The sequence below is a fragment of the Condylura cristata genome, unplaced genomic scaffold, assembly GCF_000260355.1.
Source record: "Condylura cristata isolate star-nosed mole 26May11 unplaced genomic scaffold, ConCri1.0 scaffold00017, whole genome shotgun sequence".
Lineage (NCBI taxonomy): Eukaryota > Metazoa > Chordata > Mammalia > Eulipotyphla > Talpidae > Condylura > Condylura cristata.
Window position 1 is genome coordinate 21299387 of NW_004567118.1, and position 21653 is coordinate 21321039.

General features: G+C 57.5%; 1 protein-coding gene across 4 annotated transcripts in view; it reads right to left on the reverse strand.

Moving 5' to 3' along the window:
• Nucleotides 1-21653, reverse strand: part of PEMT (phosphatidylethanolamine N-methyltransferase) — a 97402-nt gene that overhangs the window by 1024 nt on the left and 74725 nt on the right. For all 4 annotated transcript variants that reach the window (XM_012726016.1, XM_012726014.1, XM_012726017.1 and 1 more), the window contains 3 exons: nucleotides 16745-16860; nucleotides 4749-4894; nucleotides 2762-2873 (listed from right to left, as the gene is read on the reverse strand). In XM_012726016.1, the coding sequence (XP_012581470.1) occupies nucleotides 2762-2873; nucleotides 4749-4894; nucleotides 16745-16860 (374 nt within the window). The remainder of the gene's footprint in view (nucleotides 1-2761; nucleotides 2874-4748; nucleotides 4895-16744; nucleotides 16861-21653) is intronic.

Here is a 21653-nt window from a genome sequence, read left to right on the forward strand (position 1 = left end):
ACAGGGAAGGAAGGAGTGACTGGGCCCCCAGAACTGTCCAGGTGGCCAGGTGTGTTCTGGGGAAGAAACTGCTCCCCCCACCCACCGATGACAGTGTTCTCAAGCTATTTTCTAGAAATGAGTGCAGGGCCCCCAAAGCCAGGGGAGCACCCAGTGGACTCTCTGCAAGTGACCGCCATGTGGAGGAGCCTGCCCCCCATCTTTTCCGTCGCTTTCTCTGATCCGGAGGCTCCAAAGGTGCTAGGTCACGATGTCCAGATCAGACAGGGAGAGGCTGCAACACCACCTCCCTCTCAGGAGCCCTAGGCCAGGGCCCCAGGACACGAGTGTACCTTGCCCACCCCTCCCAGGACCTCACGCTGTTTGTGTCCGTCTGGTAGCTCCGGAAGGGAGCCGAGTGCTTCATGAAGGCTCACCGACCCCCAGTCTGGGCCCCACTCAAATTACCCTGGAGGGCAGAGTGGAGCCCCTATTCCTCACCTCTGCCACGAGGACGAGGCTTTCTGGGGATGAAATGCGACCTTCTCTCCTGGAGCTCTGCTCCATGGCCCTAGTGTGATCATCTAGAACAGGCAGAGCCTCCCCGTCCATGAGGCAGACACCCCGGGGAGCCAAGTAATTAGGAACTGCAGCAGCCGATGGCCCCACAGTCAGGCCCCAAAGCGTGAGCCAGGCAGGCACCTCTCCTCCCTTATATCACTGAAACGCTCCCACTTTCAGTCTTGCTAACAAGACAGAAGTAAAGGCGGTTGTCCCACCTGCAGATGAGAAACTGGGGTCCAAAGCAACCCACACACTGCTGGATCCCCACCTGGTCCTGAGCGGGAGTGGCGGCAGGGTTCGTCACAAAGCCCCACAGGCGAGGGAAGGGCATCGCACTGAGGCTAGAGGGTTGAGAGGTGGAAGCCTGGAAAGGGCAGGAGGCCCGGTGTCCTGCTCCTAGCCGAGGCTGCCTAGAGTCCCCCCTCCAGGCCGCCAGGGCTCCCACCTGGTTGCCTGGCCACCAAGAAGCCCCTTCCGTGAGGCCCCAGGCAGGAGACAGATGGAGCAGCCTGCTGCGTCAGCGTCTCAGCACCCCGGGTAACGGCTCATCACTAACGAGCTCTCACACAGAGGCCCTTTCCCCGGGGACGGTGGGCACCGGAGAGTCCTCCCATCTTCCTGAGGGCCTGCCTGACTGCCCCGAGGGGGGCGGGCGCCCACTCCCGGGCGGGCGCTGCTGGGGCACCGTGGGAAAGCAGTCAGGAGGGGACTGGAGCTGAGTTGGGAAGGACTTACTGGGGTGGGAGTTGGGCTGACGAGCTGGAGGTGGGACGAGCGGGCACCTGGGCAATTGGCAGGCTGCAGGGAGGACCTGAGTGGGCTCGTCGGGGGCATGGGTGGTGCCAGAAGTGCAAAGCCTGGCCCTGGGGACCCAGAACCAGGTGCCACAGCCAAGCTGGAAGGCAGGTGGTCTGGGGGTGCTGTCTGGTCTAGAAGTGGGGCCAGGCTAGGGAGTGTCCAGCCAGACACAGAAGTCTCCTCCTTGCTCCTCCTCTTTCAAAGCCCTGCTGCTCTGCTCCGGGGCTGACTCCCACGGTGGACAGAGGGAGGGAACCCTTGGGCTGATCGTCGCCATGTGGGAACCATTCCTCTGGGTGCTATGACCTTTCTGGCCTTTGCGAGCCCTTGTAATATACTAGGCAAGTGGTTTTCAAGTCTTAAATTAAAGCAGAAGCCTTCTATGTTAGAAGGCCTGGGTCTGTGTGTGTGTATGAAGCCCAGCACTGAAGAGCTCCCTATGCCAGCCTCGAGGACACGGGGTCCCCCTGGACGTCTGAATGGGGGAAGGTGAGGCCTGAGCCCCAGAGGCCATTGTCAGTACCCACAGCGGGTTGGGGCAGGTGGCAGTCAGCCCTGGGCTGTTCCTTCCCAGGCCCTGGGGTTCCTTCCCACTGCGAGATGAGGCTGTCTGAGTAGGCAGCTCCCTGGATGGGATGTGAAGCTCTGGGGACTCTTCAGGCCCCAGACCATTCCTGCCCTCTCCCTAGGTGGGAGTAGCCCATCGCTCATGGACATCAGGCCCCAGTGTCCTAGCACAGGCCAGCAGCCCACAGTCCATTGGTCAGGGATGGTTTTTAAGAAAGAGTAAAAGGAGGCCTCCCTGATGGCGCAGCGGGTTTAAACCACAGCACTAAGAAGCTAAAGCCACTTCCGCTTGAGTTCAATCCCTGCCCTGGAGGTGACCCACATGGCGCGGCAGACCTCTCCTGACCCACCTGCTGCTCCCCTCAGCAGTCTATTTCAGTCCATCTGCCTGTTCTGCTCCCTGCTCTGTCTCTGGTGAATCCTCTCACCCCCTGCACCTCTGGCCTGTACCCTAGTTCTGTATGCGTAAATAATAATAAAAAAAAAAATCTTAGAAAGAGTAAAAAGAATACTACCTTACAACACATGGAAAGTATAGTATGTGAATTCAAATTTCTGTGCCTGCCAGTGAGGTGGGCCTCGCTCACACCCGCGCCTTCACTGCCCTGATGCTGTTTTCAAGCTACCGGCAGCACTCTACCTGTGACTGCCAAGCTACTTCCTCAGGCTCCTGACGGGAAAGTCAGCCGGCCTTGTTCTAGGGTTTTGTTTGTTTCTACAGATGAGAAACCACTGAGGAATGAGGGCCTGACTGGTGCCTCGGGCTCCCGAGCACCAGGGAGGCTGGGCCAGGGAGGCTGGACCGGCGCCTGCCAGGATGCAGGTGGGATGGGCCAGGAAGGCTGCCACTCACATGATGGCCCAGCCCAGGTAGTTGGCTGTGCTGCCCCAGTACATGGGGTTGTCCAGGATGTTGAACGGAAATGTGGTCACTCTCGCCTCCTTGAGGATCCCGAAGTAGTCACCTGTGAGCAAGGTGGGGCAGGACAGGAAGGTCACATCAGGATGGGGACATCAGGAAGCTCGCATCGGGGCAGGACGGGGCCCCGGGTATGGTGAGACCTGGGTCTTCGGGGTGCGGAGGAAGATTACTCAGTCAGAGGCACCCCCCCAGGGGGTCTGGAGGCTGAGGTCCAGAGCCCCACCCCTGCTCCCCTCCTCTTTGTCTTCCACAAGCTGCTCCCTCTTTGGGGGATGCCTTTCCCTGTATTCTGTAAGCGAATGCCTCCCTCCTTTGGCGCTTCTCCCGTGGCTACCTCGGGCCCTTCCCGAGTCCACTGTCTAGAGCGGAGCCCGCCTGCTCCTGTGGTCGCCTCCTCTCCCTCCTCGCCTGGCGTGTGGCCTTGCTGCAGGGAAGGAACAAGGGTGCTGCCGGCCGGAGGGCAGCCCTGGTGTGAGTGCTTTTCCACCCCAAAGGTGCTGGTCACAGTGGAGCGCGGGCCTCAGATGGACCCCAGAGAGGCTGGTCACCCCTTCCTCTGCCACCCACCCAGAAGTGCAGGAAGGCCCAGGAACCCCACTCTCGCCACGGGCCCCAGGACTGCCTCGGAAAGTGTGCTGCCCTTTCACCGCGGTCTACTCTCCCCAGAAATCTCTTGGAGCTTCATTCCAGGAGGAATAGGGCAACTTTGGAAATGAGGGGTACAGGCCCCGAGGAATCATGGGGAGGGGAGGGCGCACTGGGAAGCTTTCTTCCCAGGAGGCAGAAAATGGGGCGGCACAGATACCGCTCTGGGGCTGACTCAGGGCAGGGAGGTGGCTGCCTCCCGCGTGTGCAGCCCAGCGGCCGCGCTTCTAGGCCATCTCGGGGCACCGTTGTGGCTGCTATTTCGGGCCCCTTTCCCAGGGCCTGTGCTGCAGGGGTCGCCCACTCCGCCGGCCCCTCCCCCACCCTCTCCCACTCTGCTCAGGGGCTGCGCTATGGCCAGCTCGCCCCCACTCCCTCTGCCTGCTCCTGGCCTCTGCCTCCAGCTTCGCAAGTTCCACACCGCGGTCTTCCAGGTTCCCAGCCCTCTGGTCTGGGCCCGACTTCTCACCTTGAGAGAAGACTTCCAAACCCTTCTGTGCCTCCCACCTCCCTGGCAGTGGAGCCTCAGGTCCCTGCAAGGCCTTCAGGACTGTGTGGGCGACCCTGGCCTGCCTCCAGCCGCCCCCCCAACCCTGCTCACCAGCCCATCTGCCAGCTCATCTGCCTCCTTCCCACTGACCCATTCCCACCTAGCAGACCTGCAGCGTCTGACGTGCGTTCTCCCCAGTTCCCACCTGGCGCCCCTCCTTCAGCACCAGATTCCCCACGGTTCCTACCTGAGCACTTTGTCCTCAACCACTTGCCATAAACCCAGTGCTGTGGGCACCTCACAGGGCTGGTCCCTCAGAGGTCAACTGCTCCTGCATGGATCTGTCCCCAAGTGTGGTAGAGAGTCCAGGCAAGCTGGGTGGCTGCTGGAGACCACCCTGGGCACTGGAGGAAACTGAGGAAAGTCCCCAGATGGCAGGACTGAGGAGGAGGAGGACTGAGAGCCGCGCATGGGCTTCCGAGTAGCTGGATATCGTGAGGGGCTAGGCCAACACTGGGCTCCCAGCCAGAAAACGCCGGAGCTGCAGACAATGGGAACGCAGAGGAGGGGCAGCACCCCCCACCCCAGACCTGCGGCAGCCCCTCTTGTGGCCCAAACAGTGGGGCACGGTGCCCCGGCCCGCTAGGTGAGGTGTGAGAGCCAGCTTCCCAACCGGCCGTGGAGGGGGAGGTGCCCGGCCCCACACAGGCGCAGGCCGCCAGCCACCCAGGCCCGCTCCTCCCGAGGGGACCTACTCGTGGGCCTTGACCCTCAGGGTCTTACCTAGGAAGGTTCCAGTGAAGCCCAGTGCAAAGAAGCTGGACAGCACAAACAGGCTGCCCGTGCCCAGCAGCACCAGCCCCACACGGTAGGCCACAGGGTTATCCAGGCTCTCCATCTTGGGCTGGCCCAGCATGGCCTGCGTGAAGCTGCAGGGAGACAGGAGACAGACCACGGGTGTGGGGGGCGGCCTGCCTGCTCCCCACACCCATCCTCAGGTGGCCCTCCAGTAGCACACCTGAAAGGCCCCCGGCCAGCTCCTCGAGGCGGCTACTGAAAACTGTGAGAAGGCAAGTGGGGTGACCGACGCAAGTGGGGTGACTATGCGTGTGAGCTTGGAGGCCAGGCTCTCCGGTGGACTCCTGAAGACTGGAAGGTCTGTGCAGATAGGGCCTGTGGTAATGCTGTGTGCAGGTGCTAGTGGGAGGGGTACCCCAAAGGAAGTGTGTGCACATATCACACCCCACTCCCACTCCTTTTCCATCACAGCATCAAGAAGGGACATGGAGGTCTCCTCACATGGGACAACTGCTTGCCTCACTCTACAGCGGGCATCAGCTAGAGGGCATCTTACTGTCGACCCACTCACACACACACCCGTCCTTCCATCCACTCATGCATGCATCCTACAGTACCTATTTGTCAGGCTCTTCAAGGAGAATAAATTCACCGTTCATTCATTCATCCATTCATTCCATGCAAATTGATGTAGAGCTATCCTTATGTCAAACTAAAATTCATCTCCCCAGAACTTTCCTTCAGCTACTTTCAGCTGTCTGGACAGAGGTTGCTTCTCTTATCCTGATCTCCCTGGCACCTGGCACTTCAGGCAGAATGAATTTCAGTGAATAGTCATCAAATAGACAGAAAGCAGCACTTCGACCTTCCTTCTCTCTCCAGAGCAGAGCTAGGGGGACAGGGAGGAGTGAGGTGGGGAGGTGGGGAGGCTGTGAACAAGCAGCGAACAGGCACTCAGGCTGCATGGTGACCTGGCAGAGCGGTGCACCTGGCCACCGGTCACGCTGACCACACGCCAAGCTCTCCACCCACACTGCTCTATCACAGTCCTTCTGCTGCCCAGCTCAGGGTCACCCTGCAGTTCCAGGTCAAGCCACGGGAATGGCCCAGGGGCACACACTGGCCTGAGTGGGTAACGGGCAACCCTACGGCCCAGGCACACCTATCTTGTGTGCCCTCGGCAAGGCCAGGGGGCAGGCAGCCTCAGTGCCCACCTCACTTCTGCCTGCATGGAGAACATGTGGCTCATCAAGCCCCCCCCCTCCCAGCTCCCTTGCATCATGAAATGTGCAACAGTGTGTACGTGCGGGCATCGTCAGAACTCCGGGCTCTCACGAGCTGGGGTAACATCCCCCTTCCACTTCCCAGCCCTAGGCTCTGCCTGCATCCCTATTCAGTTGCAGGCTGACCCCAGCCCTCAAACCTAGGGCAAGGAGCCCCGATGGACACCCTCCGGCCAGCCCTTGGCCACCAGTGGCCTAGCCCACCCGTCTGCCCAGCCCAGCAGAGGGCTCCTGGCGGAGAGCTGGGCTGGGTTTCAAACAGATCTGGCTGCCTGGGTCCCGGTTTCCTCCTCGGTGTGACAGCAAGCTAATTCCTCCTGTCTCCCCGCAGGGAGCTGCTGCTGTCACTGTGCACACTGCTAACAGGGACCCGGCTGACATGAGGCTGTGGGGAGCGGAAAGGACAGACATTAAGAAAACCGGTGCTGGGGGACAGGCATGAGGTGAGCCCAGAAGACCATGAGAGGCTTAAGTAGAGTTTCGATGGGAAAAACAATCACCAGGGGAAGGGAACAGGCAAAGAGAAGCTTCTAGAAAGGGGAAGAGCCCAGTGGGCAGAGTCCAGGACAGAGGAAAGGAGCCTATGGTAAGAGTCCAAAATGTACTTAACATGGCTGGGAAGTCGTTGCTCCAGAAAAGTAGTGGGGACCCAGTGGGGTACAGTCACACCGGGGCTGCAGGGTTGGGGGGTCCAGCACAGCCCAGACATGGGCTTCGGAGAGCCCGCGCGGCCCACTGAGCGGCCTGGTCTCATGCTCCAGCTGGGCCATCTCGGGTTCCTCGCTTGAATTCATTTGCATCATCCAAGCAGCAGGCAAACTGCCTGACAGGGAGCTGGCAGCAGGGTGCAGATGAAAAGGGAGCCTTCCCGCTCTGACACCACGCTGGAGCAGCGTCCCTGCGGGCGGCTCTGAAGGAGAAGCCGTCTGGCTGGAGGCAGATGGTGACTCCTGGCCAAGGCAGACGTAGGCCAGCGATGGGAGACAAGGCCCAGCAGCGCACGGGGCTGCCCCAGACTGACCACGGGCCTCAGCCCACCTGTGGCTCCTCCATTCCGTCACCAGTGGGAGGAGGGGGCCTGGAGGAAACCCCTAGCCCAGCGCATCTATGCGCACCCCCAAGAATCACTTTGGGCAGAGACCAGGCCTGGCCTCCCAGTGCTCTGTTCTGATGCCCCTAGTGCCCGGGGCCCCACATACTCAGGGTCCAAAAGGGGCAGGTTTACGGGAAGGCTGTGACTGGCCCCGAGGTGATCTGTGGCGTTCCAGCTCCTCCATTAAGCCAGGAAAGGACAGTCCATTCCACATGGAAAATTAACAGGGACAGCGGCCCTGGGGCCTTGCTCCCTAAGAGAATGAATAGGCAATTTCCTTTGGAAATACTCCACACCGGGTGAGTGCAGAGACTCATTCATTTGTCTCAGCTTCTATTTTTAAAACAGGGATTGAGTTTTCGGTTATCAGTGTGACTTGAGGCTCTCACTCTGCTCCCCTGAGATCCCGGAACCTGGGCTGGAGGCGGGGAGAGGGCGTCATACGCCCCTGGCTGGCCAGGGGCTGCTCGGCAGGCCCAGCACCTGCAGCCCCAGACAGTTTGCTTCCCTTTGCGATCTGCACCTGACAAACACCGGCCAAACTTCAGTCCTTCCCGGGCCAGCTCCCAAGCCTGTCCAGGCAAACAAAAGGTTATTCACTTCACTTTCTACTTGTTCCCAGGCTTAGATTTCCTTGTTCTTCATACTACAATCCACCAAGCAACATTATCCATGGAAGGATATGTTCATCAGGTATGTTCATAACTTTTCCTGTAGTATCCATTAGAATAAACATATAACCAATATTCAGCAAAAGTGTTCATCTGTGTAACTCCCCAGAATATGATCCAGGAACTGGCATTTGGGGCTATGATTCTGTACTACTTTTTATTATTATTATTTAAAGATTTATTTATTTGTAATTGGGGTACAGGCCAGAGGTGCAGGAGTGGTGAGAAGATTCACCAGAGTGGAGAGCAGAACAGGCAGATCGATGAAGTACACTGCTGAGAGGAGCAGCGGGCGGGCCAGGAGAGGTCTGCCGCGCCATGTGGATCTCCTCCGGGGCAGGCGGGGATCGAACTCATGCTTAGTGGCTTTAGCTTTTTAGTGCTGTGCTTTAACCTGCTGCGCCACCAGGGAGGGCCCAATTCTGTACTACTTTTAAAAGTGTTTCTAAAGCCAGCACAATAGAGAGGGTTTGTCATGTCTTACAAATAAGGAATCAGACCTTTTGGGGTGGGGGGCATGGCTTGACCACCTGGGGTTTCCAAATCTGTCTGCATGGATCTCTAGCTGCTCCTCAGTTCAGTTTCGGCTTCCACCTGCCTGCTGCCCCGGCCTCCACTCCATCCGGATCACACCTCTAAGCCCCCTGCAGCCCCTGCAGCCTACACAGTGAAGACAGACCCACCCTGCACCTTCTCAGAGCCCTTCCCCTTGAATGCAGGCTGGGACCCAGCCAACAGGTCGCACAGGCGAAGTCCCAGCTGGTTTACGCTGAGCTCCTGGCGGGCCTTTCAGGACTCAGAGGACACCGGGCCCCCACTACCCTGCAGAAGGCGAGCTTGCTGTGTGGAGTCTGCGTGTCGTGGGGGAAGGTCTGACACAGCCACAGGGAAGTGACCCCTACATCCAGAGACCCGGAGCAGGCCTCGTGCCCACGCCCGTCACCAGTGCCCACGCTCTGCCTGCCCCCGCGGACTGTCCTCCTCTGCAATGACCTGTGCCCGTCTGCCCCGGCTCACTCCTCACGCGGCCACGCAGCCATCATGCTGTGTTCCAGAGGGACACTGGGGTGCGGCAGCGACCGCCAGCCGGGGCTGTACCGGCAGCTGCTCCCCACTGCCACAACCACTCTTACCAAGCTGGGGACCGCCACAGAGATAAGAACAGGCACCATGGAAATGCCCAGGCAGAAAATCCACAGGCACAGAAAGTACAGGAGGGGGAGATGAGATGGCGTGATGGCGGGAACTTTGTTTGCGGTGAAGAAGTTCTGGGTGTGGCCGTATGAGACTGACTACCACTGAAACATATACTATAAACGATACTAATAGTAAATGTTCTGTGTATTTTACCACAGACAAACTTCTGGGAATCAAATGAATTGATGGATGGAAAAGGTGCTAGGGAAAGTGGGGGCAGGAGGCTTCAGGCTGGGCCGGGCCAGGACAAGGCTCTCTCGGCTCCTGCCAACACCCCAAGGGGAGAGGAAAGGGACCACATGGCAGAGGGAAGGGCACATGGCAGAAGGACCAAGGAAGAGGAAATAGCACCCTGCACAGTCCAGCCTGTGAGTGCCCTTTCTTTCTGGAAACGTCCCGAGGGGGCAAGTTCAACCAAGAGAAACGTCATGGCCAGAGGCAGACACTGGGCAGGTCCACACAGACACGGAGACGTCTGGTGGAGGAAGAGCCAGGTGTCTGCAAGAACTGAACAAGGAGATTCCTGCCCAGCTCACACACCCGCCCCCAACCCACTCAAAGGGCCAGGGCACAAGAACACGCCAGAGCTGCCTACAGGGGCTGCAGGCTCACCGACCAGTATAAACAGACACCCTAATTATCGAGGGGCCTTCCTTTCACGGGCTGGCAAACTATGGCCGGTGGCTGAGTCGGGCCCTCTGCCTGTCCTTATAAGTAGTTTTATCAGAATCCAGACAAGCTCATGGGTTTACATGCTGTGCTGGCCAGGGTCCAGCAGCCACAAACAGACCATGTGACCCGGGAGCCAAAAATATTTACTATCTGGCCCTTTGCAGAAAAAGTTTGCCAATACTTGATATAAACAATCATAAATTATGGGTTTGACTCAGCTAGATGAAACTAGTCCTCAACTAGTTCAGTGGCCAACAAACATTTTTCTCAAAAAGGACAGACAATAAATACTTCCAGCTTTACAGTTAAGGGCAAATCCTAGGATGTTACATAGATATTTATATAATCATTTAAAATCTAGCCATGCATAAAACGTAACAACAGCAAACAGCCTGACTTAAAAAAATGGGCAAAAGACTCATATAGCAATTTCTGTAAGGGGACCATGCCAGTGGCCATAAGCTCAGATGCTCCTGTTACTAATCAGGAAGATGCAAGTCAAACCATAAGATACCTCCTCACACCAGCAGGATGGTTATTACACCAGCTGAACGAGGGTTATCAAGGACGTGGAGCAGTTAGGAGGCCTGTGTGTTGCTGGAGGAATGCAGAGTGGTGCAGCTGTTATGGAAATGAAACTAGACTCCCACAGGACCCAGCAATTCCACTTCTGGGTAGACACCCAAAGAATCAAAAGCAGGCCTCAAACAGATTCGCCCACGCTCCCAGCAGCATTCTTCATAATAAGATGAAAACCACTCAAATGTCCACAGATGGATGAAGGGAAAACCAAAATTTGATTTTTGCGTAATGGAATATCATTCAATCTTTAAAAGGGAGGGCATTTTTTCACCGCCAAATTGCTTTTATTTTTTCACCATTTTTATTGAGAATACGGGCATGTTGTGGCAGTTTAAGGCTATAAAAGAAAATGGTTTCCTCCTCCTCCTGCTTAGGGAAAAAAAACAGTCCTTCCCTACTGTGTGTTTCTTCTCTGTGTCTCTTTTACGCACACTACGCCTGACACTTCTGGGCACGAAATGTGCACAGGTTTTTCTCCACACCGAGCAATTTGCTCAGACACCACCTGGGTGTCCTACAATTCTACTCAATTCTAGCACTATCTAGAGACAATGTCAGATCCCACAGACTTAGGGTTCAGTGCCACAAGACTCCCTCTGCCCACCTCCTACACACACGCACACGCACACACGCCCTCTCCACAAGGCAGGCACAAGCCCACCTGTGCTTCTGGCTTACCACCTGCAGATGGGAGGTTCATTTGATTCACTGGAGTGGCTCCCAGAACCCAGAGAAACACTTCAGTGGCCTGGTTTATTAAAAAGCACGTGACAAAGGACACGGATGACCATCCACACAGAAAGAGGCACCGGGCCAGGTAGGAAGGTGCCAAGTCTCCGTGCCCTCTCTCACATGCCACTGCCCTTGCGCCTTCCCCATCGGAAGTCCTCTGACCTCTGTACTTGAGGGCCTTCATGGCGGTTTCACTGTGTCAGCAGGAGCGATCATCAACTCCACTCTCAGCCCTCCCCCTGCTCGAGGAAGAGGGGCTGGGCTGGGGCTGGACCCTCCACGCCTGCAGTCATGGCTTGGTCTTCCCGGGGAACCAGCCCACACCCAGAAGCCACCGCGTGTCACTGCCTTAGAACATAATGATGTTTGTGTCATGAAGAACTTCCCAAGATGAGTTAGGGAAGCCCCCCGCCACCATTTGCATGTGTGTGTGTGAGAGAGACTGACCAGACAGGTAAAAATGTGTTCTACAGACAGCTTTCAAGGACACAGAACTGCAGTGTAACTGTGGTCACCATGCTGCGGTCACGCCCAGGACCCTCTCCTGGTAACAATGGAGGTTTGCACCCTCTCTCCGTGTCCCCACCCTCTACCCCTGACAACCCCAGTCCTCTGCTTCTATCCATTTGGGCTTTAGATTCCACTTAGCCTGAGGCCTCAAATTCACCCATGTTGGCGCAAACGGCCGGACTGAAAAAGGAAGGGGTTCTGACACAGACTGCCCCACGGACGGAGCCCGCGGAAGCTCAGAAGGAGCCGGTTACTCGAGGACCCACACCGATGGCGCCACGTGGATGAGCTCCCTACAGCCGTCAGGTTCAGAGACAGAACGTGGAAAGTGGGTCTGGGGAGATGGGGAGCCAGTGCTTGTTGGGTGCAGGGTGGGAAGAGAAAATGTGTAGGAGATGGAGGAGGTGACAGTGTGCGACAAAATGACTGTGCCTACTCCCCCGACATGGCAGGCCTGAGGAGGCCACAAGGGTCAAGTCTACATTACATGCATTTATCCCAACTGAGCAGAAGGAATCCAAGCAAAACCATTCTAAGCTCTCGGCCCACAGAACCATAGGAAATGGGCCAAATTGGGCATTCGAAGCAGGCTGTGGTCTTCCGGACTCATCCAATGCCCAGCTGGGAGGCAGACTGGACAGGGAAGGGGTCTGGCCCAAAGCCACCTGCCTCTGCTCAGGGCTGGCAGAGGCCCCAAGCAGGGTCGGCAAGAGGGTCTGCTCCGCTCAGAAAAGAAGGCCGAGCTGGCCATTCCCTGGCCCCTCTCCTTGCCCCCCTGTGTCTCCGGCCTGGACATGGCCACCTGCTCGGAGTCAGCCCATCTGCAGAGCAGGGGTCCAACACCAGGCTCCAGCCGCTAAGAAGGGGTGGGGACTCTGCTCCAGCAGCACTTGAGAAACAAGGTTTATCTCTACAATTTCAACTCGGGAACCAAGAGCTCACATCAGAACTCAAAACAATGCACTATTTGAGGGGGGAAAGTGGCAGGTTCTGGATCCTGAAGAGGTTAGTATTTCGAGAAAATTTAAATGTCTCCAGTGCGATAACCAGAGAGAAAGGGGCTATGGGAGTCCAGCCAGACACTCGTTCACGCATTCATTTATTCAGGATGGGGCTGCACCTCGGCTAGCCCTGGGGGCCACGGCTCATTACAGAAGGAAAGGAGGAAAAGCTCATTAAGCTGAAGAGTAACTAACTGGGCTAAGGGACTAGGGGTGGGGGGAAGGGGGGAGGCTGTTTTGGTCCCTCCACCAGCTGACTTTTAAGAGAGTAATTGTGCAACAGACCTCACTGAAAGAGGAGGCAGCATGAACACCCAGCATGTGTTCAGCAGCCAACCTGGTAGCTCGTGACCGGGGAGTTCATACAAAAGGCCTGTCCTGGAGGCCGCTGCCGGACTGCTCCTGCTTTGGAGGGGACGCTCTTCCCACCCCGCCCCTCAATTCTCAAGGTCACACAGGGCTCACTACTCTCTGTATTTGGCGCCCCCGGTCAAGGACTTCTTGAGATGGGAACCCAAAGTGAAGGCATGAGGCTAGTTAGGGGGCAACTTCAAAAACTGAGCTGGTTGATTAATTCGCGTCTCCGCTAGTTAACCCTTGGAACATCCCTCGTTCTTACAACAGCACAGATGCTGCCTGACCCCACTGCTTTATCAACCCACCATCTCTTAGGGGTCCCGTTTGGCCCAGGTCACGTGCCAGCCAGAAACTCTGCAGGCCAGAGTGACAGGGCTGGAAGCAAGGCGCGGGCAGAATGGCGAGTGCCCGCGTGGCTCCACAAAGGCCCCCACGCAGTGCAAAGGGCCGTGGCACATGTGTATGGGGTTTAAGTAGAGATGGTTTCCCACAGGGCACCAAGAAACTGGTAGGGGAGGCCCTGGGGGAGGGGCGAAGCAGGCAGAGGGAGGGTAAGCAGTCCTCCCCCGCCGCCCCTCAGGGCACTATTCTCCTCAAGGGGACTAGCTTCAGCTAAGGGAGGTGCCCTTGGGCTGAGGACTTCCAGGGCAGCCCACCCTCTGAGCAGCAGCAGGGGGCTGCACCTGCCCCCTCCAGCCTGCATCCTCTCTCTTGGGAGGGGTGGGGGTGCTCCTTGAGGAGGGGTGCCTTCCTGTTACATGAACCAGGAAGTCAGCCCACCTGGCTGGTCAACTAGAACACTAAAACTGGGGACCACAAGGGCAGGACAAGCACAGCACCCCATGTGGCTGCTGCCCCCCCGGGGGGGGGGGACCTGGCAGGAGAAAGAGGTGGGGGAGAGGCAGAGATTTGTTTATGCTCTGGAGCACTGGCCGGTGTTTGTAGAGCCCAGGGGAGCCTCCTGGCCATCCTGTGACCTCTTTCTCTCTGTGACCTGTGACCGCTCCAGCTAGGCTGGAACCCGGCTTCCACATTGCCCCGCAGGCTCCTCCCACCCTGCATTTCGCCTGAGTGCTCACTGACCGCCCCTATGCCGGGGGCTTCCAGCTCTGGGGAGAAGCCGGGTAACAGGGCAGACACGTCCATCCGACTGCCCTGCGGGTCCCAGTCTGAGGAAGGGGCTCTCAGGCAGGAGCAGCCGCGGGATAAGCCTGGAGTTCAGGCCTCTGCGCGGGGTGTGGTCGGCGAGGGCTCTCTAGGCAGCACTGTGGACGGGAATCAGCCCACAAGCAGAAGCCCAAGGAGGGTAGGAGGGTCTGGCGGCGTCTGGCCATGGGGCGGGGGCAGGTGAGGGGGCCAAAGTGGCACCTGAAGGCCAGGTGAGGAATCTAGGTATCATGCTTCCTGAAATGGGAAGCCGAAGTGGGGATGTAAAAGCCTAGACCTCTCTTGGCCCTCCCTGGTGGCACAACGAGCTGAAGCACAGCACTGCGAGGCTAGTGAAGCTGCTTCAGCACGAGTTCGATTCCCGGCCAGGGAGCTGACCCACATGGCGCGGCAGACCTCTCCTGACCCGCCCACTGCTCCCCTCAGCAGTGTACTTCATCCTTCAGCCTGTTCTGCTCCCCACTCTGTCTCTGGTGAAGCCTCTCACTGCCCCTGCACCTCTGGCCTGTACTCCAGTTCTGTATGCACAGATAAATAAATCTTTAAAAAATTCTAGACCTCTCGATGTTAGTTTTAGTAGCTAACAACCTGCAGTATCTTCATTTATTTTTTATTTTTTTCACAACTGTCTGAGAGAATACTGGGAAAGGCCTGCAGGTTCGATGGTGCTGCTTTCCCACTCCCCCTTGTTTGCGCCTCCGTGATGCCCGAGCGCCCTGCAGGGGAGGACACTGCCAAGGGGGTGGGGCGTGGGGAAGCTGGAGGTGGTCCTGGGCACAGACTGCAGGGTAGACGGGGGTGGATCCCAGGCGGATCCAGGTTGTGCTGCTGGACTGAGCTGGGAGGAAGCAGCCAAGGGCTCTCCAAGGTTGCCGGCAAAGGGCAGGGAGACAGGACCCCAGGAGAGCCAGAGCTCAGGCCGAGAGGCAGGCTGCCCGGCCCTACCACACGCTGACAAGTGGGCTCCAACACCCGCCTTGAAGGCATGTCGTGAGTATGGGGGCCCTGAGTAGGAGCCCACACTGGTGCTTGGCAGCGGCTGGCCGGGGGTGCCAGCTGCCACTTGTGGCCTAAAAATGGGGCTCGAGTCCTCTCCTGACCATGTACAGGAAGGAGCTAGTGATCCCAGCTCCATCGGGGCTGAGGGGTGAGCTCTCTCCAGCCTTCTGCCCTTTCCACTCCTGTGGGGTCCTGTGCTGAGTAGGCTGATATGACCTCCCCTCCCTACACTTGGGTGTGGGTGCTGGGGTCTATAGGGTGGCCCTGGGGCGGGGCTTGGGGAAAAGCAGGCTCCCACCCTGCTGTAGGGGCACCTGGAACCCCAGTTTTGGGTTCAGATGGGCTACTGAGTCCCCCCTGATGATGGCAGCCTGGAATCCCCCTCCATTGTAAGGGTGGGGAGCACTCCACGGTCTACACTTCCTGCTCCCAGTGGCTCAGCCCAGGGCGGCACACTATGAATTGAATCAATCTTTTTTTCCCTAAGCCGCTGCCCAGTCTGGCTCTCTGCACTGTAAAACTTCAGACAAATCCCAAATCATTGCTTCCTGCCAAGGCTCCCTTTCCTCATCTGTGCTATGGGACTGGAGCCAGAAAGGCCATGAGCCAAGCCCTTGCGCCCATGTGCAGTGCATAAGGGCTCAGAGAAGTATCTTCATGTCATTCAGGCGGGGCAGGTGCCATGGGCCCCACCCCCACCCACCCCACGGCAGGGTTGCTCACCCTGGCCTGGAGAGGGGCAAGGAGGCAACAAGAGCCCGAAGGGCCAAGAAGCGAAACTCCAGCAAAGCTCCACCCAGCAGGGAGGGCTGGCTAGGGCAGGCACCTCTTAGTCACACTGTCTTGATGGTGGGAAGGCGGCCAGGGTGGGTAGCAACGGCCCTGGACTCAGAGAAGAGAGCTGGGCGCGCTCCTCCCAGGGTCTGTGAACGGGGACCACGCCAACAGCAGTGCCAGCCTGGGCCACGTCCCTCGTGCCGGGAGGGAGCGTCAGGCATGATGGAGGTCACGGGAGGCGGGGCCGAAGGAGCAGCCGCCACCAGTCCAGGGGTGGCTCTCACAGGGGCCACCCGAGCACCTCACGCACACAGGAGAGCTGAGGGGTCTCGGTGCCAGCTGTCACTGTGAAAGCCCTGCATGAGCCACACTGGTCCGGGAGCTGGTGTGCTGCCCGCAGCCATTCTCACACATCCCAGGTGGCAAGACAAAGCGCCTGGACACGTCAGGGAAACCATGCAGGTTTCGTCCCCAAGTCCCCACCCACCCCACCCCACCCCCCAACTTCCTGGGCAGCAGAGATCACTCCAGGGTCCTGAGGGTGGTGCTTCTAGAACGAGTTTGGCTGACCTGGGCTTTCTTCAACAGAAGGTAACATATCCCAAGCCCCAGCGCGGACGGGCAGCTTGCTGATACCAGCCTGAGCCCACGGCTCCTGCAATGCCCCCCTCCATACCTGGGCGTGGAGCTTGAGGACCACCTGGGCCTCGTGCACTCCCCTGGGCCCCAGACACAGGCACTGTCCCCTTCCCGAGTCCCTAGGACTCTGCAGACCGCTGACAGGGGTGAGGGGTGCCATGCTGTGAAGGGAGCCCTGAAGTGCGCAATGCCCTATGTGTTTGGACACAGTGGGCCCCACGTCGGAGGGACCCCGCACGGCCTGCTGTCGCTGCTCTTCCATCTCAGGCGCCGCGGATGCGGGCCTGCCTGGCGGGCTTACCAGTGCGAGCGCAGAATGTTCAAGAGCAAAATGGCACCACCCAGGGCGTAGCAGGCCAGGTAGGGGGATCCGAAGGCTTTGCTCATCTTGCGAGTTTTGTGTTCCCATCTTGCAACCTAAACAGCAGGAGAGAGAGGAGGAGGAATTGTCAGTTTGTTGAGAAGAATCCAGGGCCAAAGAGAAAGTGGGGGAGCAGGTTTCCAAGGCTCAAGGCGGTGTCCAAGACTCTAAAGCCCGCAATTCTGAGGAGAGGGAATTCTATATAGGAACACCTCTGTGTCCAGCACTGTGGCGGATTCCCACACATGCTCAGTCCTCTCTGGACAGACAAGTTCCTCCCGGAGGCAATCTTTCAACCAAACACGCCCCAAATGCATCAAGAAGCAGAGAAAGCCTGGACGGCGAGGGCCCCGAAGAACGTGAGGCCCCTCTTCCTGGCCTAGGGCCTTGTCCTACGCACTCCAGACACAGAGGGGGGTGAGCACTGCAGCCTGCGCCCAGGGCCCAAGCACCCTCAGGGCACTGCAGGCAGCCAGCTGGCAAGCCAGGGAGAGGCCGCTGAGTCCTCACCCAGACTCGGCTGCCCCAGGGCTCCCCAAGGCACAGACTTTCAGGCGTTTCATTTTTAGCCACAGAATATTATTTTTTTCAAGCTAAGGACATGTAGAATCAGCCATCAACAGCCAACAGTGGAGCAAAGGGAACAGTGGGCGCCAGCACTGCGTCAGCTTGTCCCCACAGATGCACCCTGGTGAGCGAATGGGGTGGGACACAGGCCCGGTCAGGACTGGAGTCCGCCGACTCCACACGCCACGGCCTGAGATGGGTACCGGCCCACGAATGGAGGACTCCAAGGCCCCTTCCTCTCTGCGTGCTGCACTTCGGGGACAACTACGACCCCACAGGCTGGAAGGCCACTATCTCTATATGGCCTCGGCAGTGGTCTTGTCTGCAGCCCAGCTGACTTCCCAAATGGACCTGCCTGGCCCAGAAATTAATCAGTTGCGTGATCAGCAGCTCCAGGTTCCTATTTGGCCCTGGGCCCCCGACTCTGACTCCCCTGAAGCAGAGGCGTCTCCAGGCCTGACCTCATAGCTCAGGGCAGCAACAGGCTGGGGACGGGGGGTTCAGGCTGAAGTTTACAGGAAGGAAAGGTGAGTCAGGTGGCATCTGGGCCTTCCCCTCAATCACAACTCTGCTGTTGGCACCACTTCTCCCGGAAGGTAAACAAGCCCTTTGTCCAGCTCTAGGCTGGCGGCCTCTGCTGACCCCGTGGGAAGCGCCGTCCCAGCCCAGAAAGAGGAAGGGGTGAGCCCGAGGGCCTGGGGAGAGGCGGGAAGGCTGGCGGTGCTGCTCTGAAGCACCGGGGGTCTCAACACTCAGTGGCCTACAGGTTGGGCCCAGGGCCGCTGGCTCACACTCCTGCGGTTACATCATGTTCTTAATTTTTTGGAGATGAAATTCAAAGTGGTTTTTAGCTGTGCAAATGTCACTACGGTCTAATTTCAGAACATTTCCATCATCCCACACAGAAACCCCATACCATTACCATCGCTCCCCAGCCCCGCCGCCAGCCCCTGGCAACCACTCACGGAGCCACTGCATGGATTTGCCTCCTCGGGAAGTTTCTTATAAACAGAACCATACAGTGTGACCTTTGACTGGTTCCTTCTGAGGCTCGTCCGCACTGGAGCACGTGGCAATACTTATTCCTCTTTATGACTGCTAACGTCCCACTGTAGGAAAACACGCTATTCTGTGTCCGCATGCAGCACCTGGCCGTGCCGAGTGTCCCACCGTTGGACTCTGTGGGTCATGCTGTAATGAACATGTGTGTGCGCAGTTTCTGTGCAGACGTGTCTCCGTTCCTCTCGGGTGGGTATGGTGGAGTGAACTGCTAGGTCATGCGTTAGCTTTGTGCCAGATTTTTCCGCAGCGGCCGCCCTATTCTGCATCCTGGCAGCAGCGTTTGAAGGGCTCCAACCCCTCCATGTCCTCGCCAACCACGTTATTTTCCCTTTTTTTTAAAAAAAGATATATTTATTTATCTATACAGAACTGGGGTGCAGGCCAGAGGTGCAGGGCGGTGAGAGGCTTCACCAGAGACAGAGTGGGGAGCAGAACAGGCAGATCGTGAAGTACACTGCCGAGGGGAGCAGCGGTCGGGTCAGGAGAGGTCTGCCACGCCATGTGGTCACCTCCGGGGCAGGCGGGAATCGAACTCATGCAGAAGTGGTTTAAGCTTCTTAGTGCTGTGCTTTAACCCGCCGCACCACCAGGGAGGGCCTATTTTCCCTTTTTAAGGAATGGCCATTCTAATGGGTGTGAAGGGGCAGGTCGGGGTGGCTTTGATTTGAATTTCCCTTTTCCCGTGCCAGTTGCTGTTTTTTAATCTTCTTTGGAGAGAAGTCTGCACAGGTCCTTTGCACATTATTGTTACTGGATTGTCTTTCTGTTGTTGAGTTGTATGTGCTCTTTACATATTCTGGTTACAAGGTCTTTATCAGACTGATGAATTTTCTCTTTCTGTAGATTTCTTTACAATGTCCTTTAATGCACAAGGGTTTTTGTTGTTGTTGATGAGTACTTCCCCTTGCCTGTAGCATTCAACCCAACCACCCCCACCCCCCCAAATCTCGACCTCCAGGGGTCCAGGGAGTGTGCATAGCATCTGGCTGAGGATGCCTGAAGTTGAGATCATTGTCAGACCTGCCCTCGGGGTGCAGAGGTTGAAGTTCTGTTTGTGTGCCCACCGCTGCCTGGGCAGCCATGTGGCCACCTGGCCAGGTGTGCCTGCACGAAATTGGGAGGGGTTCCAGTGGTGGTCAAACTTTAGGACACGATGGGTTCGGAGAAAACCCCTGGAGACACAGTCACCCTCCAAGCAGCAGACCAACAGGGGAAGAGAGGCCCTTCCAGAAGAAATGCCCAACAGAAAAGACAGAAAAGAGGCAAGTGCCCTTGCCCAGAGGACACAGCTTGGGGTCAGACGTGAGCCCTAGGACTTCAGACAGAGGGAGGCCGGGGAGACAGGGGTCAGCACTGCCTAAAAACCCAGGAATACCTAGAGAGTAACAATAAAAATCACAAGGACCATAGATTTGGCATTTCACAATTTCGAGTGCTTTCACTTTAAACCCTCAAAACAAGCGTGGGGTCAGGAGATTTAGTCCTGGCATTTAAGAAGGCCTCAGAACTGACTGGCGGGTCAGTCAGAGGAGGAATTACCATGCTCAGGCTCCTAACCCAGTGACCCCCTGGCCCCGGAGACCCTCTTGCCACCTTCCTCGTTAGCCCTGTTGTTTCTCGAGCCGGCCACCTCTGGCACGCCTCGTTCCCAGTGTGCTTAAGATACAGCTTCGAGGCCCGATATTGTTTCTCCTAACTGAGGGGATCGTGCTCCCCAAAGGGTGTTGAAGTCTGTTAAAAGTATAGGAGGGGCCACGTCCTTATACCTGAGGGCCCGTGCCCCTCACTGGGCCTGGCGTGTGTGGGGAGCACCAGACCACGGCTCGAGTCCTGCGGCAGGACCCAGACCCTCTGTCCTCCAGCTCGGGGAGGCCAGTCCCAATCTCTGGGGTTGTTTGCCCCTCTGCCACCCACAGCTGCCCAGGGAAAACAGCAGAGGGGCCAGTGCCCTAGAGCCATCTAATAACAAAGCAGCGGGGCCCAAAACCAGACTGTATGGGAAAGGGAAAGGGAAAGCAAACAAGTGACTAACTACTATCTGCCTGCTGGTTGGCCTGTATTAGATCAGGCTGTTATTTCTAGACAATCAATAAATCAGCAGCCAGTGGCCTCGCTGGACCCGAGGTTAATTTCCCCCCCGCCTGGCAGCTCACCTTCCCGTCTTCGGGTGCCCAGCTGTACACTTCATCCTATTAAGAGGCCGGAAGCGGGCAGCTGAGGGTGACCCGAGGGGCTGGCCACCAGGGCGGGTGTGGGATGACGCACGTCGCCAACCGGAGTCTTGCGTGTGCTTGGGGCTGCAGGGCACGGTGGGAGGCGGGACGGAGGCAGCTCTGTGTCCAGTGCTCCTGATACAGCTTCTCTTCTAGATCTACACAATCTCAACACGGAGGGGAACTCAGCCAACCCTCCCCTACGCAGGATCCATCCACCTCCCCGTGTGGAGGGATCAACATGTCTGCTCCAGCCTACTGTGGGGTGGTGGAGAATGCCCAGCTCTCCCCGGGAGCCTGGCCCCAAGAGCAGGGACTACATATTTGGGGCCCCACAGACAGGAGCAGGCCACGCAGATGGTGCTGTCCTGCTGTCTGTCCTCAGAGGTGAGGCCCTGCAGCTTACCCGTAGGGGGCCTATACTCCTTTCTGGCTCTTTCTGACTATTCTTGGCCTGCCTATGGGCCACATACTTGGGCACTCACAGAAGCCATAGTTGGCAGCCCAAGATGTGCTTTGACCAACTGCTCAGCATTTTAAAAATATTTGCTCTAATATTCAACATTCAGAGTTTTTACATTAAAACGCAGGCGCAGCAGGTTAAAGCACTGCAACCTGGCTGCAGCCACTTCAGAGGGAATTCGATCCCCAGCCTGGTTGCTCACCCACATGGCGCAGCAGACCTCTCCTGCCTCCCCACTGCTCGCCTCAGCAATCAATCTGCCTGTTCTGCTCCCCACTCTCTCTGGTGGCTCCTCTCGCCACCCCCGAACCTCTGGCCTGTACCCTAGTTCTGTATACGTAAATAAATAAATCTTTAAAAAAAATGCAGGCACCTGGTTTGCTGTGAAAATTTTGGACAATGAGACAGACTATCGTAGGCCTTTAGGTGGTTTCTTCTCCCCTCTCAGCTTCCTGACCTATAGAATGAAGTTAATACTATAACATACACGTGGCACAACTGGGGGGAGGTAGCAATGCTATCTCATAGTGTGGCTGTGAGGTGT